Source organism: Physeter macrocephalus, chromosome 14 (assembly GCF_002837175.3).
Source record: "Physeter macrocephalus isolate SW-GA chromosome 14, ASM283717v5, whole genome shotgun sequence".
Taxonomy (NCBI): domain Eukaryota; kingdom Metazoa; phylum Chordata; class Mammalia; order Artiodactyla; family Physeteridae; genus Physeter; species Physeter macrocephalus.
Window position 1 is genome coordinate 113475874 of NC_041227.1, and position 23231 is coordinate 113499104.

A 23231-nucleotide genomic window follows, 5' to 3' on the forward strand; every position below is an offset into this window, starting at 1 on the left:
TGAACACTGCAACAATCACATTTCAGGTACTGTGGGGATTTTATTCTGATGGTAGTTTGAACCAGATATCAAAGCATGCTTGCTGCTGGAAATTCACCTTACATCACTAAATGGCCGATGTCTGAACGTTATCTGCTTCATTTTGGAATAAAGCATATAGAGCCAGAAAGAGAAGTTGGGAGACCCTTTTTTGTGGTTTGGACAGGTGGGAAGCTTAATTATACTGGCCTGATATCACCCCTAAATGCTTTCCTGCTTCCTCCTCTTTGGGGTAGACAGTTCTGGGGGCTATAAAGGAATGTCACGGGGAGAAAGTGACAAGACACAAATGAGGCAGGAACCTGTCCCCAGTCACATTCCCGAATCCCCTGCCCCTCCTTGCCACCCACCACCCTAAATCAAGAATTTGGTAAGTTTGGGTCCACAGTTAAGAGTTCCATCAGATCAATCGAAAGAAGACGGGGAGACAGAGGGGGCAGTTATCTGTTTGCCCCTTGGTCTATATTGATAAAGACCAAGAACAGCAAGATGGGATTGAAATGAAATAACAAGAACAAAAAGTGAAAAGCACTGCAATGACAAATCAGGTGGACCTCTCTGAGGGTGAGAGGATGGCTTTGTCTCTTCCACTAATGGAATCTCGGCTCCCATATTTTTAGACAGAGAAGTATAGATTTTTTAAAGGGTATCTTTTTTCGTTATTATTTCTCTCCTCGATAAAACGGAGGCAATATTTTTAAATATCTCAACAGCACCACTGGTGGGAAAAACCGACTGGGGTGCCCTTTAACCGAAGGGGAGAGGGGAGACCACAGGCCGGCTGTTGGAGGCTGTTGTTTCGCCCTTGGGGCCACAGCTCTGCTGGGCCTGTTAATCTCATCAGGCAGGATTTTCCTGGGAGAGGCTGGTGGCTTAGAGAGCAGAGCCTGGCCCTGGGCTCTCTCACACGTGGGTCTTCCCACTCGGCCCAGCCTCCGTCCAAGGGGCAGCCCCAGCTGCCTTTCCCACAGGGCCTGTTCTCCATAGAGAGTTCCTAAAGGGTTACACTGGCTCATGTTGTAAGAAATTATGAAACATAACTTTCTCGTTTTTTTCTTTTCATTAAAAAAATAAAATATTCAAGACTATCAGCTTCTCTTTTGCTTTGCTTTTCTTTTTTATATAAAATATCAGCAAGCCGCAAAGAAAAAAAGATTAAAAAAAAGAGGTGGGGGGAACAAAAAGGAAAGTAATTGCTGAGGTAACTTCATACCTTGAGGTAGTTTACTTCGCGCACAGCATTACCTGACTGACTCCGCCCACATGTCAAGGTTGTCTGGTTGTTACTGTCGTTGTTGCAATGTCGGAAGGAGGGGAGTCCAGAGCATGGGCTCTTCCACATGCGGGAGGCCTTCCTCCCTTCCCAGCACACTTGATAGCATTGTCCAAGGTAGCTAAAGTGCACCACCTGGCTAACATGCACTGACAATCAGTACATTAGGAGGGGAGGCCTAACCTCATTTAACTGATGGCTGATGTCTTCCACAAGGGCTGAACTGAAAACGGGATCTTGCTGAGCCTGGAAAATTAATAAATTAAGCTTGTTTACCCCTTTGTGCATAATGTTGCTGGTATTTTGAATTTTGTTTTTTTAGGCACACATAACATCATGCCAACGACTCGTGGAGGCAGAAGCCATCAGTTCAATATGCCTCTAGGATAAAAACAGAAGCCATCAGTTCAATATGCCTCTAGGATCAAAACAGAAGCCATCAGTTCAATATGCCTCTAGGATCAAAACAGAAGCAAATTTTCTCTCCAATTTACTGAACAGTCATAAAAGATGCCAAATGATGGACTTCAGCTTTATCAGGAGCTCAGGGTCGGGTTCCACGTCCCACCACCACCAAGGGAACAGTGCCGTGGGGGGGAGTGCCCCGCAACCCCTGCTTCTGGGAACCAGCCCTTATGGGAGCACATGGGCTGGCGTGAGGGCACAGTGGCAGCCTTTGGGGCCACTCAAGTCCTCCGTGGAACTGAGACTTTATCAAGGGGCGTTAGTGTCCCCTTCCCAGTGCTCGTATCCAATCATTAAAATAGACTTTAAAAAAATATAAAATCTGCCTGAGAATGATAGGAATCAGGGACAGTACAGTGGTCAGCCCCTATCCCGCTGAGCAGTCGGTACCACCCATGTGCACCTGGACATGACGTGGGACTTACATGGTTAGAGGGACATGAACAGGGCGGGAATCCTAGTGGGGAAGCCCCAACAGAGCGGGAAATTTGAACCGTGCCAATTTTTCAAGGTGGTGATCTGGAATCAATCAGCCACAAGGGCACTCCTTTTAAACGTGGATTACTGTATAGTTCAATCACCTTTCTCCCCATTTCTCCCCCATTCTTTATTCCTTGCTGTTCCTACTGGTTGGTTAGGAAGGGATTGGAATTAATCTACAGATGCCGACGTGTCTTCTCCCTTCGAGTCAATAACGTAAGCAATGCAATGGATTGGTTCTCACTTTTGCCAGCAGCAGAAAGGTAACATAACCAGTGTGAATATACGAAACGGCTATGTCAGGGCACAAGAACAGAGGTATTTTAATCAATAAACCAAGTAGAAGAAGGTTGGAAGGATCTGAGGGTCAAGAAGTAAACCATCCTTTGAGGTTGATTAAAACACCCCTCTGCGTGTTTTAAAAACCTGAAGGAAATTTTATTTCCCTTCCCACTGGGGTCTGACCCACCCTCTCGGTGGGACCTGGAGAACTTAAACAATCCACGTTTAAAAGCACCCTGAGCTAGAATTTCCATGGTGACACCCTCAGGGGTGGGCAGTGTTGGGCCAATTGGTTGGGTGTTTAGGGCTGAGAGATCAGGGTTCCTCACTGGAACAACTTCCTCAAGCAAGTGGGCAAACCTGATCTACATCCCGGCCCAAGTGTCCCTGATTCCCGCTCATTCTCAGGCCTGCTGGGGAGAACGTGCTCTCGATTTCGGCCTGTTGTCCTTGAGCCGACATGATGGGAAGGGGCCGGTCACTTCCTCCGGGCCTGGGCCTGGTTACTCTGTCCCTTTTGGTGCAGCTGTTTGACTTGGGCCAAGATGTCTCGTATCTTCCGCTGAGCCATCTGCAGATAGAACAGGTGAGAGTGAGGATATCCGAAGGCGAGGAGATATAGCCTTACGTGGGGAGAGAAGCCATCGGGGTCTGGACACCAGAGGCAACAACAGGTCATGCTGGACTTGTAAGAGAGGTAAGAGAAGACTGAGGATTACAGCGACCATAAGTTTCTTTGCCTCTGAGCAGACCCTGAGCACCCACTGGCTTCATACAGAGGAAGGGAGGATAAACAGTAGTATAAACTCATTCATCAGAATTTAAAACATGACCAAGTTGACACACGTGACTGAACTCAAGGGGGAACTCCCAGAGTTTCCAGGAGCATGTGTTGTCAGAAGGTCAAAAATCAGGAGACCTCGTCACCAATCACAACTCCACTACGCATGTAAATTATCCCAGGAAAGGGGATGAATTGGGATAACCACAAGGTAGTGAAATAAGCTCCACTGTGAAAATGGACAAAACACCAAAGGGCTGGTATCTTTACTCTTTCCTTCTTAAAAGGGTCTTCCCTATGAACAAAGTTTTATAAGGGAAATCAACTGTAGAATGTGACTCTCTTGACAGAAATTTACCAGAATGTCTCCTTTCCATAAATTGAGTGCTTGATTTCTTGGTTAAAGAGAAAGTTGGTCTAGGTTGGGGAAAGAATGTGGAGTCAATATTTATACATTAATTCCTACTCTGTCAGCCCTGTGCTTGATGTTCTACATAGTTTTTCACTGAGTTCTCATTTTAACCTATGAAAAATGCCCCCACTTTGGTATTTAATACACCCTGGCTCTCTGCATCCCTGGATATATCATTTAAATCTCACATTCCTCATTTGTACAATGAGGTTGCTATGAGGATTACATGTGTTAATAGAGACCACATAGAATAATGCTTGGTATAGCAACAGAACCCATAAATCTTAAATATTTTTGTGGCTATTAACGGCTCCCAAAGGGCTGTCAGAGAAAGTTGTCACACTACGCTGGGGTCTGACTTCCTGTTTTGCCCTTGATTGCGTGAGCAGCCTCAGGTGGGCCACAAGCCTGATGTGACATGCTTATCCTCTGTGAGTGGAAGGGACGGTATCCAATAGTCTCCACATCCCTTGTAGCTCCAACACCAGGGGGTTTTAGGAAAACCCCACTAGCTTCCAATCATCCTATAATTTGAACCTGATACCTGCCCTCCTTTCTAGATTCTGGTGTCAGTCCCAATGCTGGGCACTGCTGACTGGCTTACTGGAAGCAATGCAGGGATAGATGGTGAGTTCCAGGAAGAGAACAGGAGGGTGGAAGAACTGGAAGCAAGGATGGAGCAGTGGTTCTGGGAAAGGTGAAGGGACTGCACTGCAAACGGGCAACCCAGGATGTTATTCCATGAACAAGGCTGGGTGGTGGATAGGACCCATGTCTCTTCTTATCCAGTGCAAAAGAGAAAGACTAAGGTTAGACGACAGGGAAGACTATTAACGTATAACATATGATACACCATGGTTATCACATAATATAGACTACCTATGAAAACGGTCAAATCACTGTCCCTACAGCCTTAAGAGGGAATAAAACATCTACACCTCACACCCTTACACCTGGAAGGAAAGAATGACCCAGCCCAGAGGCAGGCAGAGTGCACGGGACTTGTCGAGGTCATGCTTCTGGAGCCCTGCCGCCTTCCCGTGATGGGGGAGTGACATATGTACCTGGCTGGCATAGAAATGCCCGATGATCTTGACGATGACCTGGTCGTTCTCATCAGGGGTCTGGTCTCTTGGCACCACCACCTCAGCTGCTGTCAAATTTTGCAGCTCATTCACCTGGGGGCAGGGGCAGGGAGGACAGGTCAGAGAGGAGCTCAGGGTGCTGTCCATGTCAAACATGGATGGGACTGGAGGGTCAAGAGCTTGGTCACTAGCAGGTAGAAACTGGAGGAGTCAGGAGCTGGGCTTGGGAAGGGGAATCAAGTAAACGGGCAAATTGGGAGTACCCAGGCTGAGTCGGGTGGAGGAGCTGGGGGCCAGGGAAGAGCTGTTGGGTTTGGGGACTAATGTCCAGAGCTTTCAACCTGACCCTCACGGCTCACCGTTTTGCCACCTTTGCCAATGACCCGGCCAGCTGCCGACGCCGGCACCCGGATATGGGTCTCCAGCTTTACTTCCTCCTTGGGACCAAAGAAGTTCTCCTCCTTGAGCTTTCCATAAATTCTTCCCTGAGCCTGAGAAGAGGAGGTCATTGTTGTATCAGCGGGCCACACGTATATGACGAAAGGGAAGCTCCCCAAGCCCCACCCCTTCCTCCTCTGGCCCACAGGCCCACCCCCACTCGGGGTGGGTCACCACCTAGGCCAGGTGATACGAAAGGTCCACAGGACTGAGCTGCCAACACTCCTGCTCACCTGTAACACTGGGGAGCCTGGGCAGAGTAACCGACATGACTACGTAACCCCCCAGAGAAACACAGTACCTAAGCTACAAACAAGACCTACGGGGTCTGGGATGCTTGCGCGGACTTGGACAAGCTGTGGCTGCCAAGTCCAGGCCCTGAGTGGCAAGTGGTGGAGGTCACTCACTCAGAGGGCAGGCTCTTGGTCACTCCACAGTCTAGAGAGCTGTCCCTGTTCTCCATCCCTCCCCAGGTCAGGATAAGCTATTAGCTCTTTGGCTGTCTGCCCAGAAGTTCGAGAACCTCGGCATGTCATAGGGACATAAAGGAGAGAAGGGCCTTCCTTAGTCACTAAGGCAGAGGGCAAGGAAGAAGTCCTCGGACCTCCTTCTTTCCCATGTGCCTATTTACTCTCAGGAAGCAAAGAGGGAAAGCAATAGAATTCCCGTTTGATGTCAATTTGAAAGCAGCCTTGCAGTCAGTCCTGTATTTTGCAGGGAAGCTTAAAAACATGATGCAGATTTGCACTCCCATCCAAACTCGATTCCTCTGGGTCCTACTTGGAAAAGCAATAAAGATCAGAACCTTGAATTGGGCCTCTGGGGGTCCAGTGATGATGACCATACGAACTTTGGAGTCCGGAGTTTCAGGAGGAGCAATCTACAAAGCAAAACACCCGTCAAAGAGGTGCCCTCTACCTCCACCTCCTCCAGACCCCTACCACCACCCTGCTTCCACTCCCCACTTCTAACGGCCAGGGGAGTGAAGAACAAAGACCCCGAGCCCCAAGGCTATTGCGCCTGCACCAAAACTCGTATGAGGGCATGGGTGCGTTCGTTTCTTGACATTTTCTAAGTAGGGGCACCCTGCCCACACCCCATCTCCCCCACTCCCCAGCAGGTTTCAGTAGAGTCCTGCCAAGAGGCGGGGGGGCACAGATGATCAGTGGGGGGAGGGCAGTGACCTCCCAGAGAATCTCCCGGAGCTCTTCTTCAGAGAACATATACTGCATTTGACCAAAACCTTTCAGACCACTGAAACCAATGGCTTGAGACTTGTGAAATTTAACAAAATATTTGTTCACTGTGACAGGTTCTCCATGGCCAGGGAAGGTGGAAAGACAGCTAACATTTACTGAGCAACCACTGTGCACCAGGCACTGAGCCAGGGGCTTTGGCTGCATTACTTCAGAGTATTATCATCCCTACTGTACTGATGAGGAATCGAAGGCTCAGGTTCTACAGCTCAGAAGCTGCGATTTGAACCCGGTCAGTCTTGCCTGAACTGAAGTTCTCTTCTGTGCTACAATACCACCTCCTCCCTTAGCCTGAAAGCCCAGGAGCCTGGAAGGCATCCCACGGAGGACCAAGCGAGGTCAAAAGCAAAGCATCTGCCTAACACTAGGCAGATGGGGTGTCTGAGAACAAAAATAGGGGGTGATGGGAGCAGAGCACTCTCCCACCCCAGGAACTGGAAGGAGACAGAGCAGGTCACCTTGATGGAGGCACTGGCGAAACGGGAGAGCTGTTTGATGTGCTGCCCCTTCTTGCCGATGATGGCGCCCACTGCCTGGGCAGGAATGAACACCTGCACCATCTCCTGCTCTGGAGCCTGCTGCCAAGACAGGACATGTTATTCACGCAGGTCAAGGGACACAGCCCGGAAGCCCTCCGTGGCCCTGCCCTGCATCCTCGAGAAAGGGGTGCAGGCAACCAACGGCCACCCTGGGCTACATGCTCTGTAGCTCTTTGTAGCAGGGACAAATGGAAGAAGCCGGGCAAGACAAAGAGGAAGAGTGCTGCCAGCATCTGAGGCTGCCGTGCACAGGGCTGATGCTCTGGACGGTTGGCACCAGTGGCCAGGAGCCCTTCCCTCTCCCCTCAAATCCCCGAGCGTCAGGCTGCCACAAAGAGTTGGACCCTGCGGCCACATGGCCCAGGGGTCCCCTGTAGTAAGACCCCGCACCTACCATAAAGGAGCTGTAGGGAGCCGCTCCGGTGACGCTGCTGGGAGGTGGTGGGACTGCACTGGAGGAGGCTGGAAAAAGGCCTACAGCAGCCAAGTTCAGGCCGGGGATGAGATGAGACTGCAGCTGGGGAAGGAAGGTGAAGAGAAAGAGGTCGGCTCATTCTGACAGGATCTGGTGGCCCTTGTACGTGGCCCTGGCTGAACAAGAGGGCGAGTGGGCCCAAACAGCGGAATGACGTGCTCCTGCCCCAAACCTGCCTGCCCTTCTGGTTTTTACACACATTCACATGTACACCGAGGGTTCTCGCTGGCCTAAGAACCGGCAGCTCTGAGGAGAAGGCCCAGCGTTAGACCCTCAGACGTCCTTCCTCTCTAGTGGTTTACTCCGCTCTGGCAGAGACATACCTCGGACTCAGCCTATGACACGGAAGAGGAGACAGATCTCTGACTTTTAGGACTCACCTTGTTGGTCACATGCCCCACCACCCTCACTCCCCTTTAAAAACCAGATGAAAATTATGGACCCTCCCCCCACTAAGGCGCACACAGACACAAACTTTACAGGAGGATCAGAGACCTCAAAGCCCAAGACTGGACTCTCACTTGCACCCCAGGAATCAAATGAAGAATCCCTATAAATTTAATTTAAAAAGGATTCTGATGAATCGAGGTCCAAAAGCAAAGTAAAAGCTCCAAGGCCCCCCAGCCTGTGAATGCCCACCTCACTGGAGACCCACTTGTGCCATGGCTCAGGCTCACAGGAGGGCAAAGCAGAGGCACCCAACACTCACACTCATGGCAGCCACGTCATTCTCATAGGCTTCCCGAACTTTCTTCATGATCTCCTGCTCGGCCCTGCAGCAGTTCTCAATGGCGCCCTTCACAGTGATGGTCCTCTCGGGGTTATAGAGGGTGAGGTCCTGTAGCCTGGGGCGGGGAGCAGAGCAGCGTCAACCTTCCACTGACAGGCCAGGACCGCGAAACAGGTCCTGGCTGGGGCCGAGACACAACAATGCCATTGCTGCAGGCTATTTAGTTTTGGGCAAATAGCTCTCTGTTTCTGGCCTTCGGTTTGTAACCAGGGCAAGGATTCCCCACAGGGAGGTGAGGATACTCAGAGCAGACTGGTAAAGCAAGGAGGATGCTCATAACTGGAAGCTGGTCCCCAATGGTGCCAGGCAATCCATTTCCTGCGCCCTTAGGAACAGAGCAGTTACTTTGCCCACTGGTAAGTCTCTGACAACATCAAGAGGCACAGTGCTCACGGAGTTGCTAGTCCAGCTGCACGACTTTGGTTCCCCCCACAGTGAGGCAAACCACCACGCACAGCACATGCTCAGGGCTCAGAAAAGGATCTGGGTCCGTCTACTTCCCATGGCCTGGCAAATGCTCCCGAAACCCCAAAGCCCTGGCTCCTGGCCACAGGTTCTCTCCTCCAGATGCAGGGCAAGAGAGGTAGGATGTGGCAGCAAAGGACTGAAGAGGCAGCACGCTAACAACAGCCCACAGCGGTGACGGGCGCTATAATAAATGCTCCAGCCCTTACAGATAAATGCTCTTTACCGCTTCTTTGATTATTCTTCTTCAACAAGCAGAAACTGTATCCAACTTAAGGGGCAGATATGAAGGCTCAGTAATGAAATACTGCCACCCCAGGCGCCCAGGCATCACACTCGTAAAGGGAAATGAGAGAGCGCCTTACGAGGAGATGGTGATTTTCGTCTCTGTGTCCTGTTCCACCTTCTTCAGGTTGCGCCCCTCCTTGCCAATGAGACGCCCCACGAAATTATTATGGGCCAGGATCTTCAGGGGAACCTCGTCAGCCCTTGGGAAGAAGTGAGGGACAAGAGCTTCTTAGATGGTGGGCCACCGCAGATGAGGGGTTTCCAAGGTAAACCCCAAGACAAAATTACGTTTTCAGAGAAAACCAGCAGATCAGTGGTTGTTTAGGGAGAGAAATGGGAAGTAGGGATGGGTGGTCAAGGGCACGAGGTCAGTAAGGGCGATGGATATGTTCCTTATCCTAACTGTGGTGATGGTTTTAGAGCTCTACTCATAGATGAAAAGAAGCCAACTATAGAACAGCATGTTCATTATGATCCTATTTGTGCTAAAATACACGCACATACATACACATGCACACACCTGTGAGGGCACAGCATTGCTAGGATACACAAGGCGTTATTTACAAGGAGGATTCATTTTCTCAGCTCTTATCCTTTCGTACAATTTCTGTGTCTCCTATTTGTCTCTATTCTTGCTTTAAAAAAGTCTGTGTTAGAGTCGAGGAGGTGGCAGTCCCCATGTGCCCAGAAGCTGAAGCCTTACGTTTTGGTGTCCTTTGCCTCCTTGTGCATAATCTCCAAGATCATCTTACAGGCAGAGGAGCAGCCCTCGGGGGTCGAGTGGACGCTGATGGCCTTCTCGGCAGCACCTGCGTTCTCCTTCCTGTGCACATCGATCCTGAGGAGCACAAGTACACGGATGGTTAGCTAACCCTTAGCCAAAGCGATAGTCCTGCTCCTTCCGGAACAAGGCCAAGTACAGAACTGAAATGAGCAGAGGAAAGGGCCAGCCTGTTGCTATGGATTCTGTCTCAGACAGGAGGTGGTGGCTGAGAAGGGTGGCGTCTATCATGGGAATACAGGGTTGGGGGATCAACAGCCCTCAGCTCTGAAGCTGCATTTCCCCTTGAATTCTGGATTTCCCCCTTGAAACAACTATAAAGAGAAGGCACATTGTTCCAAATTAAAAGTAACTAATAAAAGGATGCATTATGAGTAAGGACACGAAGTGACCTGTTCTCTTTCCACAGAACATACAATGATCAGCTATAAAGATCAGAGAAGAGGGGTGGCTGTGGTGGAATGGGAGACGGGTCAGAACTGTGACCTCTTACTAATAAGGTCCCTGACGGGCCCCATCCTGTTGCCGCCAATAAGCGGTGCTGAAATCACAGAGCACTAAGGAGTGGCCACCTTACCAAGGCTAGGTTTGCGCGATGAGACTTTCTACAAGAAACAGAACCCTTCTTACTAACGAAAGTGTGTGGCCCAGCCACTGCCACCAAATGGCACCCCCCAGGATTATTCTACCTCCCCAACATTTCCTAAGAGGTAAAGTTGAGTCGAGGCCCCTCCGCGTGCTTCCAGGAGAGGCTTCACCTCGTGGGCACCAACCACTGTTCCCTGGCCCCACCTCCACTTCCCCTGCAGCCAAGACTCACTTGGACTGCGTCTGTTTTGTGATGTTGCGGATGGTGGCGCCCTCCTTGCCGATGATGGCGCCCACGTACTGGGTGGGCACGAGGAGCCGCAGGGGGATGTCCACTTGCTGCTGCTTGGCTGGGGCTCCCGCCGCCACAGGAGAGCCCTGGCGGGGCTGACCCCGAGAGCCAAAGCCTCCCCGGCGCCCATTCTCGGGACCCTGTGCTATCTGCTCATCAGGAATGTAGGAGACCTTCAAGGCGTGGTTCTCCAGCTGGTGGCCGTTCAGCTTCATGATGGCTCTGAGGACAGAGGGAGAATCTACTGGTCACTCCAATCCATGCCAATCACACCAAATGCCCTCCAGGTGTAAAGCATTCAGCTGGCTTACAACATGGAACATGCCAGAAGAAAGGGAGATGACCACCTGCGCACCACTCCCATCTCCACCTTAGAGAACCTTCCAGTCTAAATAGCATAAGATATCAAGTAAGGTATTATAACACAAATAAGTTATTTCCACTGAATTTTGGAATTGGCTTGTGAATTTCGACCAGAGCTACCTATCACATAGGATTCACACGAGAATCCCGTGTGATTCGCGATAAATAAATAATAAATAAAACGTGCTAGAACAAGGTTTGTTGTGACACCTATTGAGAGTGATACAGTCCATGTTTAAGCAAACTCCATGGAAACAGAAGAGGTGGAGACAGAATGGCTTGCAGGAGTTTAAGTCTATCTGGAATGTCTTGAAAAACGGGACTGATGCAACAATGAAGGCAGGGGACAAGCACCATCTATTCCCAAGATTGACGCTGGTTAGAAATGTTAACAAGGCAACAATATGTAGTAGGAAGTAAGCAAGTGTTGACCTAAAGCCAGGTTAAGGCCCACAGATCAGCCACAGGGACCTCCAGAAAATTCTGAGTCCAGCAGGCATCTAAAAGAAAACTGAATGGTTTGAGAAAGTGGGGGGATTTTACACTAGGTTGGAGGAAACAAATGGGATAGAGGCAACATGCTGAAGGGACAAGAAAGCCATCAAAAGCAAAATGGCCTATAATTGAGTATAAATGAGTACACAAAGTATACAAGTCTGTCAGTACCAGTGGGTGGAGAAGTGTGACTCAACCAAACAGGCTAAGGAGCCAGAAATTGTGGGTGTGATGGGACTCAAAGCAATCCCTGAGATAAAATGTCTGCCTCTGCCACATCATAACAAATCCTTTAGGTCTTAGTTCCTCCTCATCACCACTAGATGGCGCCATCAACACAGCAAAGGACCCCATGGGTTCTCCCGCAACCAGAGACCTATTAAAAGCCAGTAACTTGTCCTAAAGTGGATGTCCCACCTTCCCCGGGAGGTCTTTGGGTCCCTCCCTTCAAAGTATTTGCTATCAATCCTGGTGAGGTTTCTGAACCTTTGAGATCCTTGAACCAAAAGACAAGAGTCTGGATTTGGTTGCCACAAAATCAGAGGCTAGATGCGGACTCGTGCCCACCTAGACTCCCTGCCCAAGCAGGGGCACCTGGCTCCCACCACTCACAAAGACCCTCCCTTGCCCCACTTTTGGGTCCACTCACTGCCTGGTCTGTTCACGGTTGGAATAGGTGACATTCACCACTGCTGTCTCACTCTCGGTGTTCACTGGGGAAGCAAAACAGAGGTCAAGGTTAGAGCAGTGAGATCTGGAGATGGCACCAATGATGTAAACATCGTAAAAAGCTCATCTTTGATGGTTATGCGGTCAAGAAGGAAATACTTGAATGACGAAGCATTTTCCCTATAGACAACTTTCACCACAACTCCTGGAAAATTCAAATTAGACTTTACATGCCTTCCTTTGATTTCCCTACCAGCCCTCAAGAGAGACAGGAATACAAAAGGGTATGCAGTCAACATATTCGGCAGTTATGCAGCAGGGAGAAAAGACACACACACACACACACACACACACACACACACACACACACACACACACACACACACATACCCCAACCTGGAGATAAATTTATTCTTAGAAAGAAATTTAAACTAGTTAAAAATCACACACCTAGTGAGACTGGACCAAGAAATGGTCTGTAAGGACATGGCTGAAGAGATTTGGGGAAACACTCAAAACCATTTTAGAGTATCCTCAAGGATATACTGATCAAATGTTAAGTGTATCATGACCTAGCCGAATGAATTGACAAGAGTGGCTGCCATGGAGTCTGGGGGGGGAAGGATTTGGGAGTGGACCTGGGTTGGACATTAGAATTCCAGGCGATCTGGGAACATACTCTTCCCCATTTGGGGATTGATAAAATTAACCGCTTATGCCTCATCTTGTGATTATGGGTTGCCTAGGCCTGCTTAGCCCTGGCATGGAGGACTTGGACCAAAAAAATCTAGCCGCTGCCCCACGACACTGAAGGCACTTAGCCACAAAACTGCAATGCAGACCACTCTCAGCCCTGCTGACCTCAGCGGTACAGCTCTCCCACCTCAGTGGAGAGAAAGATTCTGAAAGAATAATCTACCAGAGACCTCCCTGGTGGCGCAGTGGTTGAGAATGTGCCTGCCAATGCAGGGGACACGGGTTCAAGCCCTGGTCCGGGAAGATCCCACATGCCGTGGAGCAGCTAAGCCCGTGCACCACAACTACTGAGCCTGAGCTCTAGAGCCCGCAAGCCACAACTACTGAGCCCACGTGCCACAACTACTGAAGCCCGCGCACCTAGAGCCCATGCTCTGCCACAAGAGAAGCCACTTTACGTTTTGGTGTCCTTTGCCTCCTTGTGCATAATCTCCAAGATCATCTTACAGGCAGAGGAGCAGCCCTCGGGGGTCGAGTGGACGCTGATGGCCTTCTCGGCAGCACCTGCGTTCTCCTTCCTGTGCACATCGATCCTGAGGAGCACAAGTACACGGATGGTTAGCTAACCCTTAGCCAAAGCGATAGTCCTGCTCCTTCCGGAACAAGGCCAAGTACAGAACTGAAATGAGCAGAGGAAAGGGCCAGCCTGTTGCTATGGATTCTGTCTCAGACAGGAGGTGGTGGCTGAGAAGGGTGGCGTCTATCATGGGAATACAGGGTTGGGGGATCAACAGCCCTCAGCTCTGAAGCTGCATTTCCCCTTGAATTCTGGATTTCCCCCTTGAAACAACTATAAAGAGAAGGCACATTGTTCCAAATTAAAAGTAACTAATAAAAGGATGCATTATGAGTAAGGACACGAAGTGACCTGTTCTCTTTCCACAGAACATACAATGATCAGCTATAAAGATCAGAGAAGAGGGGTGGCTGTGGTGGAATGGGAGACGGGTCAGAACTGTGACCTCTTACTAATAAGGTCCCTGACGGGCCCCATCCTGTTGCCGCCAATAAGCGGTGCTGAAATCACAGAGCACTAAGGAGTGGCCACCTTACCAAGGCTAGGTTTGCGCGATGAGACTTTCTACAAGAAACAGAACCCTTCTTACTAACGAAAGTGTGTGGCCCAGCCACTGCCACCAAATGGCACCCCCCAGGATTATTCTACCTCCCCAACATTTCCTAAGAGGTAAAGTTGAGTCGAGGCCCCTCCGCGTGCTTCCAGGAGAGGCTTCACCTCGTGGGCACCAACCACTGTTCCCTGGCCCCACCTCCACTTCCCCTGCAGCCAAGACTCACTTGGACTGCGTCTGTTTTGTGATGTTGCGGATGGTGGCGCCCTCCTTGCCGATGATGGCGCCCACGTACTGGGTGGGCACGAGGAGCCGCAGGGGGATGTCCACTTGCTGCTGCTTGGCTGGGGCTCCCGCCGCCACAGGAGAGCCCTGGCGGGGCTGACCCCGAGAGCCAAAGCCTCCCCGGCGCCCATTCTCGGGACCCTGTGCTATCTGCTCATCAGGAATGTAGGAGACCTTCAAGGCGTGGTTCTCCAGCTGGTGGCCGTTCAGCTTCATGATGGCTCTGAGGACAGAGGGAGAATCTACTCGTCACTCCAATCCATGCCAATCACACCAAATGCCCTCCAGGTGTAAAGCATTCAGCTGGCTTACAACATGGAACATGCCAGAAGAAAGGGAGATGACCACCTGCGCACCACTCCCATCTCCACCTTAGAGAACCTTCCAGTCTAAATAGCATAAGATATCAAGTAAGGTATTATAACACAAATAAGTTATTTCCACTGAATTTTGGAATTGGCTTGTGAATTTCGACCAGAGCTACCTATCACATAGGATTCACACGAGAATCCCGTGTGATTCGCGATAAATAAATAATAAATAAAACGTGCTAGAACAAGGTTTGTTGTGACACCTATTGAGAGTGATACAGTCCATGTTTAAGCAAACTCCATGGAAACAGAAGAGGTGGAGACAGAATGGCTTGCAGGAGTTTAAGTCTATCTGGAATGTCTTGAAAAACGGGACTGATGCAACAATGAAGGCAGGGGACAAGCACCATCTATTCCCAAGATTGACGCTGGTTAGAAATGTTAACAAGGCAACAATATGTAGTAGGAAGTAAGCAAGTGTTGTCCTAAAGCCAGGTTAAGGCCCACAGATCAGCCACAGGGACCTCCAGAAAATTCTGAGTCCAGCAGGCATCTAAAAGAAAACTGAATGGTTTGAGAAAGTGGGGGGATTTTACACTAGGTTGGAGGAAACAAATGGGATAGAGGCAACATGCTGAAGGGACAAGAAAGCCATCAAAAGCAAAATGGCCTATAATTGAGTATAAATGAGTACACAAAGTATACAAGTCTGTCAGTACCAGTGGGTGGAGAAGTGTGACTCAACCAAACAGGCTAAGGAGCCAGAAATTGTGGGTGTGATGGGACTCAAAGCAATCCCTGAGATAAAATGTCTGCCTCTGCCACATCATAACAAATCCTTTAGGTCTTAGTTCCTCCTCATCACCACTAGATGGCGCCATCAACACAGCAAAGGACCCCATGGGTTCTCCCGCAACCAGAGACCTATTAAAAGCCAGTAACTTGTCCTGAAGTGGATGTCCCACCTTCCCCGGGAGGTCTTTGGGTCCCTCCCTTCAAAGTATTTGCTATCAATCCTGGTGAGGTTTCTGAACCTTTGAGATCCTTGAACCAAAAGACAAGAGTCTGGATTTGGTTGCCACAAAATCAGAGGCTAGATGCGGACTCGTGCCCACCTAGACTCCCTGCCCAAGCAGGGGCACCTGGCTCCCACCACTCACAAAGACCCTCCCTTGCCCCACTTTTGGGTCCACTCACTGCCTGGTCTGTTCACGGTTGGAATAGGTGACATTCACCACTGCTGTCTCACTCTCGGTGTTCACTGGGGAAGCAAAACAGAGGTCAAGGTTAGAGCAGTGAGATCTGGAGATGGCACCAATGATGTAAACATCGTAAAAAGCTCATCTTTGATGGTTATGCGGTCAAGAAGGAAATACTTGAATGACGAAGCATTTTCCCTATAGACAACTTTCACCACAACTCCTGGAAAATTCAAATTAGACTTTACATGCCTTCCTTTGATTTCCCTACCAGCCCTCAAGAGAGACAGGAATACAAAAGGGTATGCAGTCAACATATTCGGCAGTTATGCAGCAGGGAGAAAAGACACACACACACACACACACACACACACACACACACACACACACACACACACACACACATACCCCAACCTGGAGATAAATTTATTCTTAGAAAGAAATTTAAACTAGTTAAAAATCACACACCTAGTGAGACTGGACCAAGAAATGGTCTGTAAGGACATGGCTGAAGAGATTTGGGGAAACACTCAAAACCATTTTAGAGTATCCTCAAGGATATACTGATCAAATGTTAAGTGTATCATGACCTAGCCGAATGAATTGACAAGAGTGGCTGCCATGGAGTCTGGGGGGGGAAGGATTTGGGAGTGGACCTGGGTTGGACATTAGAATTCCAGGCGATCTGGGAACATACTCTTCCCCATTTGGGGATTGATAAAATTAACCGCTTATGCCTCATCTTGTGATTATGGGTTGCCTAGGCCTGCTTAGCCCTGGCATGGAGGACTTGGACCAAAAAAATCTAGCCGCTGCCCCACGACACTGAAGGCACTTAGCCACAAAACTGCAATGCAGACCACTCTCAGCCCTGCTGACCTCAGCGGTACAGCTCTCCCACCTCAGTGGAGAGAAAGATTCTGAAAAAATAATCTACCAGAGACCTCCCTGGTGGCGCAGTGGTTGAGAATGTGCCTGCCAATGCAGGGGACACGGGTTCAAGCCCTGGTCCGGGAAGATCCCACATGCCGTGGAGCAGCTAAGCCCGTGCACCACAACTACTGAGCCTGAGCTCTAGAGGCCGCAAGCCACAACTACTGAGCCCACGTGCCACAACTACTGAAGCCCGCGCACCTAGAGCCCATGCTCTGCCACAAGAGAAGCCACTGCAATGAGAAGCCCGCGCACGGCAACGAAGAATAGCGCCCGCTCGCCGCAACTAGAGAAAGCCCGCACGCGGCAACAAAGACCCAACGCAGCCATAAACAAACAAACAAACAAATAAATGAAGGTAAAAGACTATTACTCAGCCATAAAAAAGAATGAAATTCTGCCATTTGCAGGAACGTGGATGGACCTAGAGAACATCATGCTTAGTGAAATATCAAAGAAAGACAAATAGTGTGTTATCACCTATATGGGGAATCTAAAAAGTACAAATGAATGTGTGTGCAAAACAGAAACAGAAACACAGACAGAAGGCAAACTAACGGTTACCCAAGAGGAAGGGGGAGAACCTTAAGGGTATGGGGGTATGGGATTGACAGATACAAACTACTATGTATAAAATTAGACAAGTGGGGCTTCCCCGGTGGCGCAGTGGTTGAGAGTCCGTCTGCCGATGCAAGGGACACGGGTTGGTGCCCTCGTCCGGGAAGACTTACTAATAAGGTCCCTGACGGGCCCCATCCTGTTGCCGCCAATAAGCGGTGCTGAAATCACAGAGCACTAAGGAGTGGCCACCTTACCAAGGCTAGGTTTGCGCGATGAGACTTTCTACAAGAAACAGAACCCTTCTTACTAACGAAAGTGTGTGGCCCAGCCACTGCCACCAAATGGCACCCCCCAGGATTATTCTACCTCCCCAACATTTCCTAAGAGGTAAAGTTGAGTCGAGGCCCCTCCGCGTGCTTCCAGGAGAGGCTTCACCTCGTGGGCACCAACCACTGTTCCCTGGCCCCACCTCCACTTCCCCTGCAGCCAAGACTCACTTGGACTGCGTCTGTTTTGTGATGTTGCGGATGGTGGCGCCCTCCTTGCCGATGATGGCGCCCACGTACTGGGTGGGCACGAGGAGCCGCAGGGGGATGTCCACTTGCTGCTGCTTGGCTGGGGCTCCCGCCGCCACAGGAGAGCCCTGGCGGGGCTGACCCCGAGAGCCAAAGCCTCCCCGGCGCCCATTCTCGGGACCCTGTGCTATCTGCTCATCAGGAATGTAGGAGACCTTCAAGGCGTGGTTCTCCAGCTGGTGGCCGTTCAGCTTCATGATGGCTCTGAGGACAGAGGGAGAATCTACTCGTCACTCCAATCCATGCCAATCACACCAAATGCCCTCCAGGTGTAAAGCATTCAGCTGGCTTACAACATGGAACATGCCAGAAGAAAGGGAGATGACCACCTGCGCACCACTCCCATCTCCACCTTAGAGAACCTTCCAGTCTAAATAGCATAAGATATCAAGTAAGGTATTATAACACAAATAAGTTATTTCCACTGAATTTTGGAATTGGCTTGTGAATTTCGACCAGAGCTACCTATCACATAGGATTCACACGAGAATCCCGTGTGATTCGCGATAAATAAATAATAAATAAAACGTGCTAGAACAAGGTTTGTTGTGACACCTATTGAGAGTGATACAGTCCATGTTTAAGCAAACTCCATGGAAACAGAAGAGGTGGAGACAGAATGGCTTGCAGGAGTTTAAGTCTATCTGGAATGTCTTGAAAAACGGGACTGATGCAACAATGAAGGCAGGGGACAAGCACCATCTATTCCCAAGATTGACGCTGGTTAGAAATGTTAACAAGGCAACAATATGTAGTAGGAAGTAAGCAAGTGTTGTCCTAAAGCCAGGTTAAGGCCCACAGATCAGCCACAGGGACCTCCAGAAAATTCTGAGTCCAGCAGGCATCTAAAAGAAAACTGAATGGTTTGAGAAAGTGGGGGGATTTTACACTAGGTTGGAGGAAACAAATGGGATAGAGGCAACATGCTGAAGGGACAAGAAAGCCATCAAAAGCAAAATGGCCTATAATTGAGTATAAATGAGTACACAAAGTATACAAGTCTGTCAGTACCAGTGGGTGGAGAAGTGTGACTCAACCAAACAGGCTAAGGAGCCAGAAATTGTGGGTGTGATGGGACTCAAAGCAATCCCTGAGATAAAATGTCTGCCTCTGCCACATCATAACAAATCCTTTAGGTCTTAGTTCCTCCTCATCACCACTAGATGGCGCCATCAACACAGCAAAGGACCCCATGGGTTCTCCCGCAACCAGAGACCTATTAAAAGCCAGTAACTTGTCCTGAAGTGGATGTCCCACCTTCCCCGGGAGGTCTTTGGGTCCCTCCCTTCAAAGTATTTGCTATCAATCCTGGTGAGGTTTCTGAACCTTTGAGATCCTTGAACCAAAAGACAAGAGTCTGGATTTGGTTGCCACAAAATCAGAGGCTAGATGCGGACTCGTGCCCACCTAGACTCCCTGCCCAAGCAGGGGCACCTGGCTCCCACCACTCACAAAGACCCTCCCTTGCCCCACTTTTGGGTCCACTCACTGCCTGGTCTGTTCACGGTTGGAATAGGTGACATTCACCACTGCTGTCTCACTCTCGGTGTTCACTGGGGAAGCAAAACAGAGGTCAAGGTTAGAGCAGTGAGATCTGGAGATGGCACCAATGATGTAAACATCGTAAAAAGCTCATCTTTGATGGTTATGCGGTCAAGAAGGAAATACTTGAATGACGAAGCATTTTCCCTATAGACAACTTTCACCACAACTCCTGGAAAATTCAAATTAGACTTTACATGCCTTCCTTTGATTTCCCTACCAGCCCTCAAGAGAGACAGGAATACAAAAGGGTATGCAGTCAACATATTCGGCAGTTATGCAGCAGGGAGAAAAGACACACACACACACACACACACACACACACACACACACACACACACACACACACACACATACCCCAACCTGGAGATAAATTTATTCTTAGAAAGAAATTTAAACTAGTTAAAAATCACACACCTAGTGAGACTGGACCAAGAAATGGTCTGTAAGGACATGGCTGAAGAGATTTGGGGAAACACTCAAAACCATTTTAGAGTATCCTCAAGGATATACTGATCAAATGTTAAGTGTATCATGACCTAGCCGAATGAATTGACAAGAGTGGCTGCCATGGAGTCTGGGGGGGGAAGGATTTGGGAGTGGACCTGGGTTGGACATTAGAATTCCAGGCGATCTGGGAACATACTCTTCCCCATTTGGGGATTGATAAAATTAACCGCTTATGCCTCATCTTGTGATTATGGGTTGCCTAGGCCTGCTTAGCCCTGGCATGGAGGACTTGGACCAAAAAAATCTAGCCGCTGCCCCACGACACTGAAGGCACTTAGCCACAAAACTGCAATGCAGACCACTCTCAGCCCTGCTGACCTCAGCGGTACAGCTCTCCCACCTCAGTGGAGAGAAAGATTCTGAAAAAATAATCTACCAGAGACCTCCCTGGTGGCGCAGTGGTTGAGAATGTGCCTGCCAATGCAGGGGACACGGGTTCAAGCCCTGGTCCGGGAAGATCCCACATGCCGTGGAGCAGCTAAGCCCGTGCACCACAACTACTGAGCCTGAGCTCTAGAGGCCGCAAGCCACAACTACTGAGCCCACGTGCCACAACTACTGAAGCCCGCGCACCTAGAGCCCATGCTCTGCCACAAGAGAAGCCACTGCAATGAGAAGCCCGCGCACGGCAACGAAGAATAGCGCCCGCTCGCCGCAACTAGAGAAAGCCCGCACGCGGCAACAAAGACCCAACGCAGCCATAAACAAACAAACAAACAAATAAATGAAGGTAAAAGACTATTACTCAGCCATAAAAAAGAATGAAATTCTGCCACTTGCAGGAACGTGGATGGACCTAGAGAACATCATGCTTAGTGAAATATCAAAGAAAGACAAATAGTGTGTTATCACCTATATGGGGAATCTAAAAAGTACAAATGAATGTGTGTGCAAAACAGAAACAGAAACACAGACAGAAGGCAAACTAACGGTTACCCAAGAGGAAGGGGGAGAACCTTAAGGGTATGGGGGTATGGGATTGACAGATACAAACTACTATGTATAAAATTAGACAAGTGGGGCTTCCCCGGTGGCGCAGTGGTTGAGAGTCCGTCTGCCGATGCAAGGGACACGGGTTCGTGCCCCTGTCCGGGAAGATCCCACAGGCCGCGGAGCGGCTGGGCCCGTGAGCCATGGCCGCTGAGCCTGCGCCTCCGGAGCCTGTGCTCCACAACGGGAGAGGCCACAACAGTGAGAGGCCCACGTACCGCAAAAAAAAAAAAAATTAGACAAGTGATGGGAATTCCCTGGCGGTCCAGTGGTAGGGACTCTGCGTTTTCACTGCCATTGGCCCAGGTTGGATCCCTGGTCAGGGAACTAAGATCCCACAAACCGCGCAGTGTGGCCAAAAAAATTTTTAAATAAGATAGACAAGTGACAAAAATATATTGCACAGGGAATTATAGACATTATCTTGCAATGACTTTGAATGGAGTATAATCTTTAAAAATACTGAATCACTATGCTGTACAGCTGAAACTAATACATTATAAATCAACTATACTTCAATGTTTAAAAAAATAATAATAAAGTCATTCTCTCCCTAAAAAAAAGTAAAAGGGTGGACAGAGAGGACTTTGCTTAGAAAATGGCATCTGATGGGACTTCCCTGGTGGCGCAGTGGTTAAGAATCCGCCTGCCGGGCTTCCCTGGTGGCACAGTGGTTAAGAACCCACCTGCCAATGCAGGGGACACGGGTTCGAGCCCTGGTCCGGGAAGATCCCACATGCCGCGGAGCAACCAAGCCCATGTGCCACAACTACTGAGCCTGCACGCTAGAGCCAGCGAGCCACAACTACCGAGCCCATGTGCCACAACTACTGAAGCTCGCGCGCCTAGAGCCCATGCTCTGCAACAAGAGAAACCACTGCAATGAGAAGCCCGCGCACCGCAACGAAGAGTAGCCCCCGCTCGCCGCAACTAGAGAAAGCCCGTGCGCAGCAAAGAAGACCCAACGCAGCCAAAAATTAATTAATTAAAAAGTGGCATCTGAGCAGACTAGAAGACTTAATTTTTACAAAATCAAACACTTCCCATTCTGTTCTCTCCAGGTAGCAGGTATTGCCCCCAGATTCGGTGTGTTATAGCTCCCTGGTGAGCCTCTTAACCAGCGGTGACTTCTGTTGGGCGCCCCCAGTGAGGGTCTCCAATGTGCTCCCAAGCCATTGCTGTCTCTCTGTCCGGGAGTAACTGAGTCATCAGTCTAAGCTGTGAGCAGGACTGGGCGATGGTTATCAGCGCTTCCAGTTGTGTCTTGGCGTTTATGATAAAAGGCAAGCTTCGGGGTCAGCAGGAGAGAACCTGTTTGATTGATTCAGCACTTCATACCTTTATGCAGGCAAGTATTTTATCATTTATAATGATTTACAGCTTGCCCCTTTCCACAGAGAATTTGGAGATGAATATTTAAGTCTTGTCTAGGTTTCTTAAAGGTCTGCAAACTCAGACTGTTTATTTTGTCTACCTAATGACCAAGCTCTGCTTTATGTCCAACCCAAATCACTCCAAATTTTATTTTAGCTTATTTTCTCTGAAAATAATTTATAACCTTAAGCAATGGAGAAACTTCAAAAATCGTACCAAACTTCTTAGCATCTAGAATTCTTTTTTATTATTTCTCCTTCTTGAAAGAGAAGAAGTAATAAAAAGAATTTAAATAATAATAAGTTCTTCTCCACTCTTGAAAGATTTTGCCTGCCCATCAATATGTACAAAAATCCTGTTTGTTTTTTAATTGACCAAAGACATGTAGCCCACAATCAGAGATTCTACAAAAAAAAAAAAAAAAAAAAAAAGACAACCCATTGATTTTTCCAGACAAAAACAAAGAATTGTGAAGCTTTTAAAGTAAAAGGGCTACAGATTTACTCAAGCCGCGTGCACAATTTCCATTCTTAATCTATTCCTAAAATCTTGGGACGTCTATTGCTACCTTGGTTGACGCCAGGAGCCTGGGGACCCCATTCTTGGAATGAGTGACTTTGTTGAGTCTCTCATTAAACAGAGAAACCTGTCCCAGAGAAGCAGCAGAGCTGAAGCTGGAACTACATGTCCCAGCCCCCACCCCAGCGTTACCTCCCGCCACACCTTTGGCCGTCTGCCCCTCTTCCCCACCCACGCCCCCCCCCCCCCCCACCCCCCACCCCCCCCCCCCCCCCCCCCCCCCCCCCCCCCCCCCCCCCCCCCCCCCCCCCCCCCCCCCCCCCCCCCCCCCCCCCCCCCCCCCCCCCCCC

General features: G+C 49.4%; 1 protein-coding gene across 1 annotated transcript in view; it reads right to left on the bottom strand.

Annotated features, from left to right (window-relative positions):
• Positions 1-346: 346 nt before the first annotated feature.
• Positions 347-23231, bottom strand: part of IGF2BP1 (insulin like growth factor 2 mRNA binding protein 1) — a 49530-nt gene continuing 26645 nt past the window's right edge. Inside the window, exons 5-15 of the mRNA XM_024129992.3 lie at positions 19436-19499; positions 17869-18150; positions 13411-13545; positions 9146-9268; positions 8235-8370; positions 7445-7567; positions 6970-7089; positions 6061-6135; positions 5177-5308; positions 4797-4910; positions 347-3110 (exon numbers count right to left, since the gene is read on the bottom strand). Coding sequence (XP_023985760.1) covers positions 3018-3110; positions 4797-4910; positions 5177-5308; positions 6061-6135; positions 6970-7089; positions 7445-7567; positions 8235-8370; positions 9146-9268; positions 13411-13545; positions 17869-18150; positions 19436-19499 — 1397 coding nt within the window. The 3' untranslated portion in view covers positions 347-3017. The remainder of the gene's footprint in view (positions 3111-4796; positions 4911-5176; positions 5309-6060; positions 6136-6969; positions 7090-7444; positions 7568-8234; positions 8371-9145; positions 9269-13410; positions 13546-17868; positions 18151-19435; positions 19500-23231) is intronic.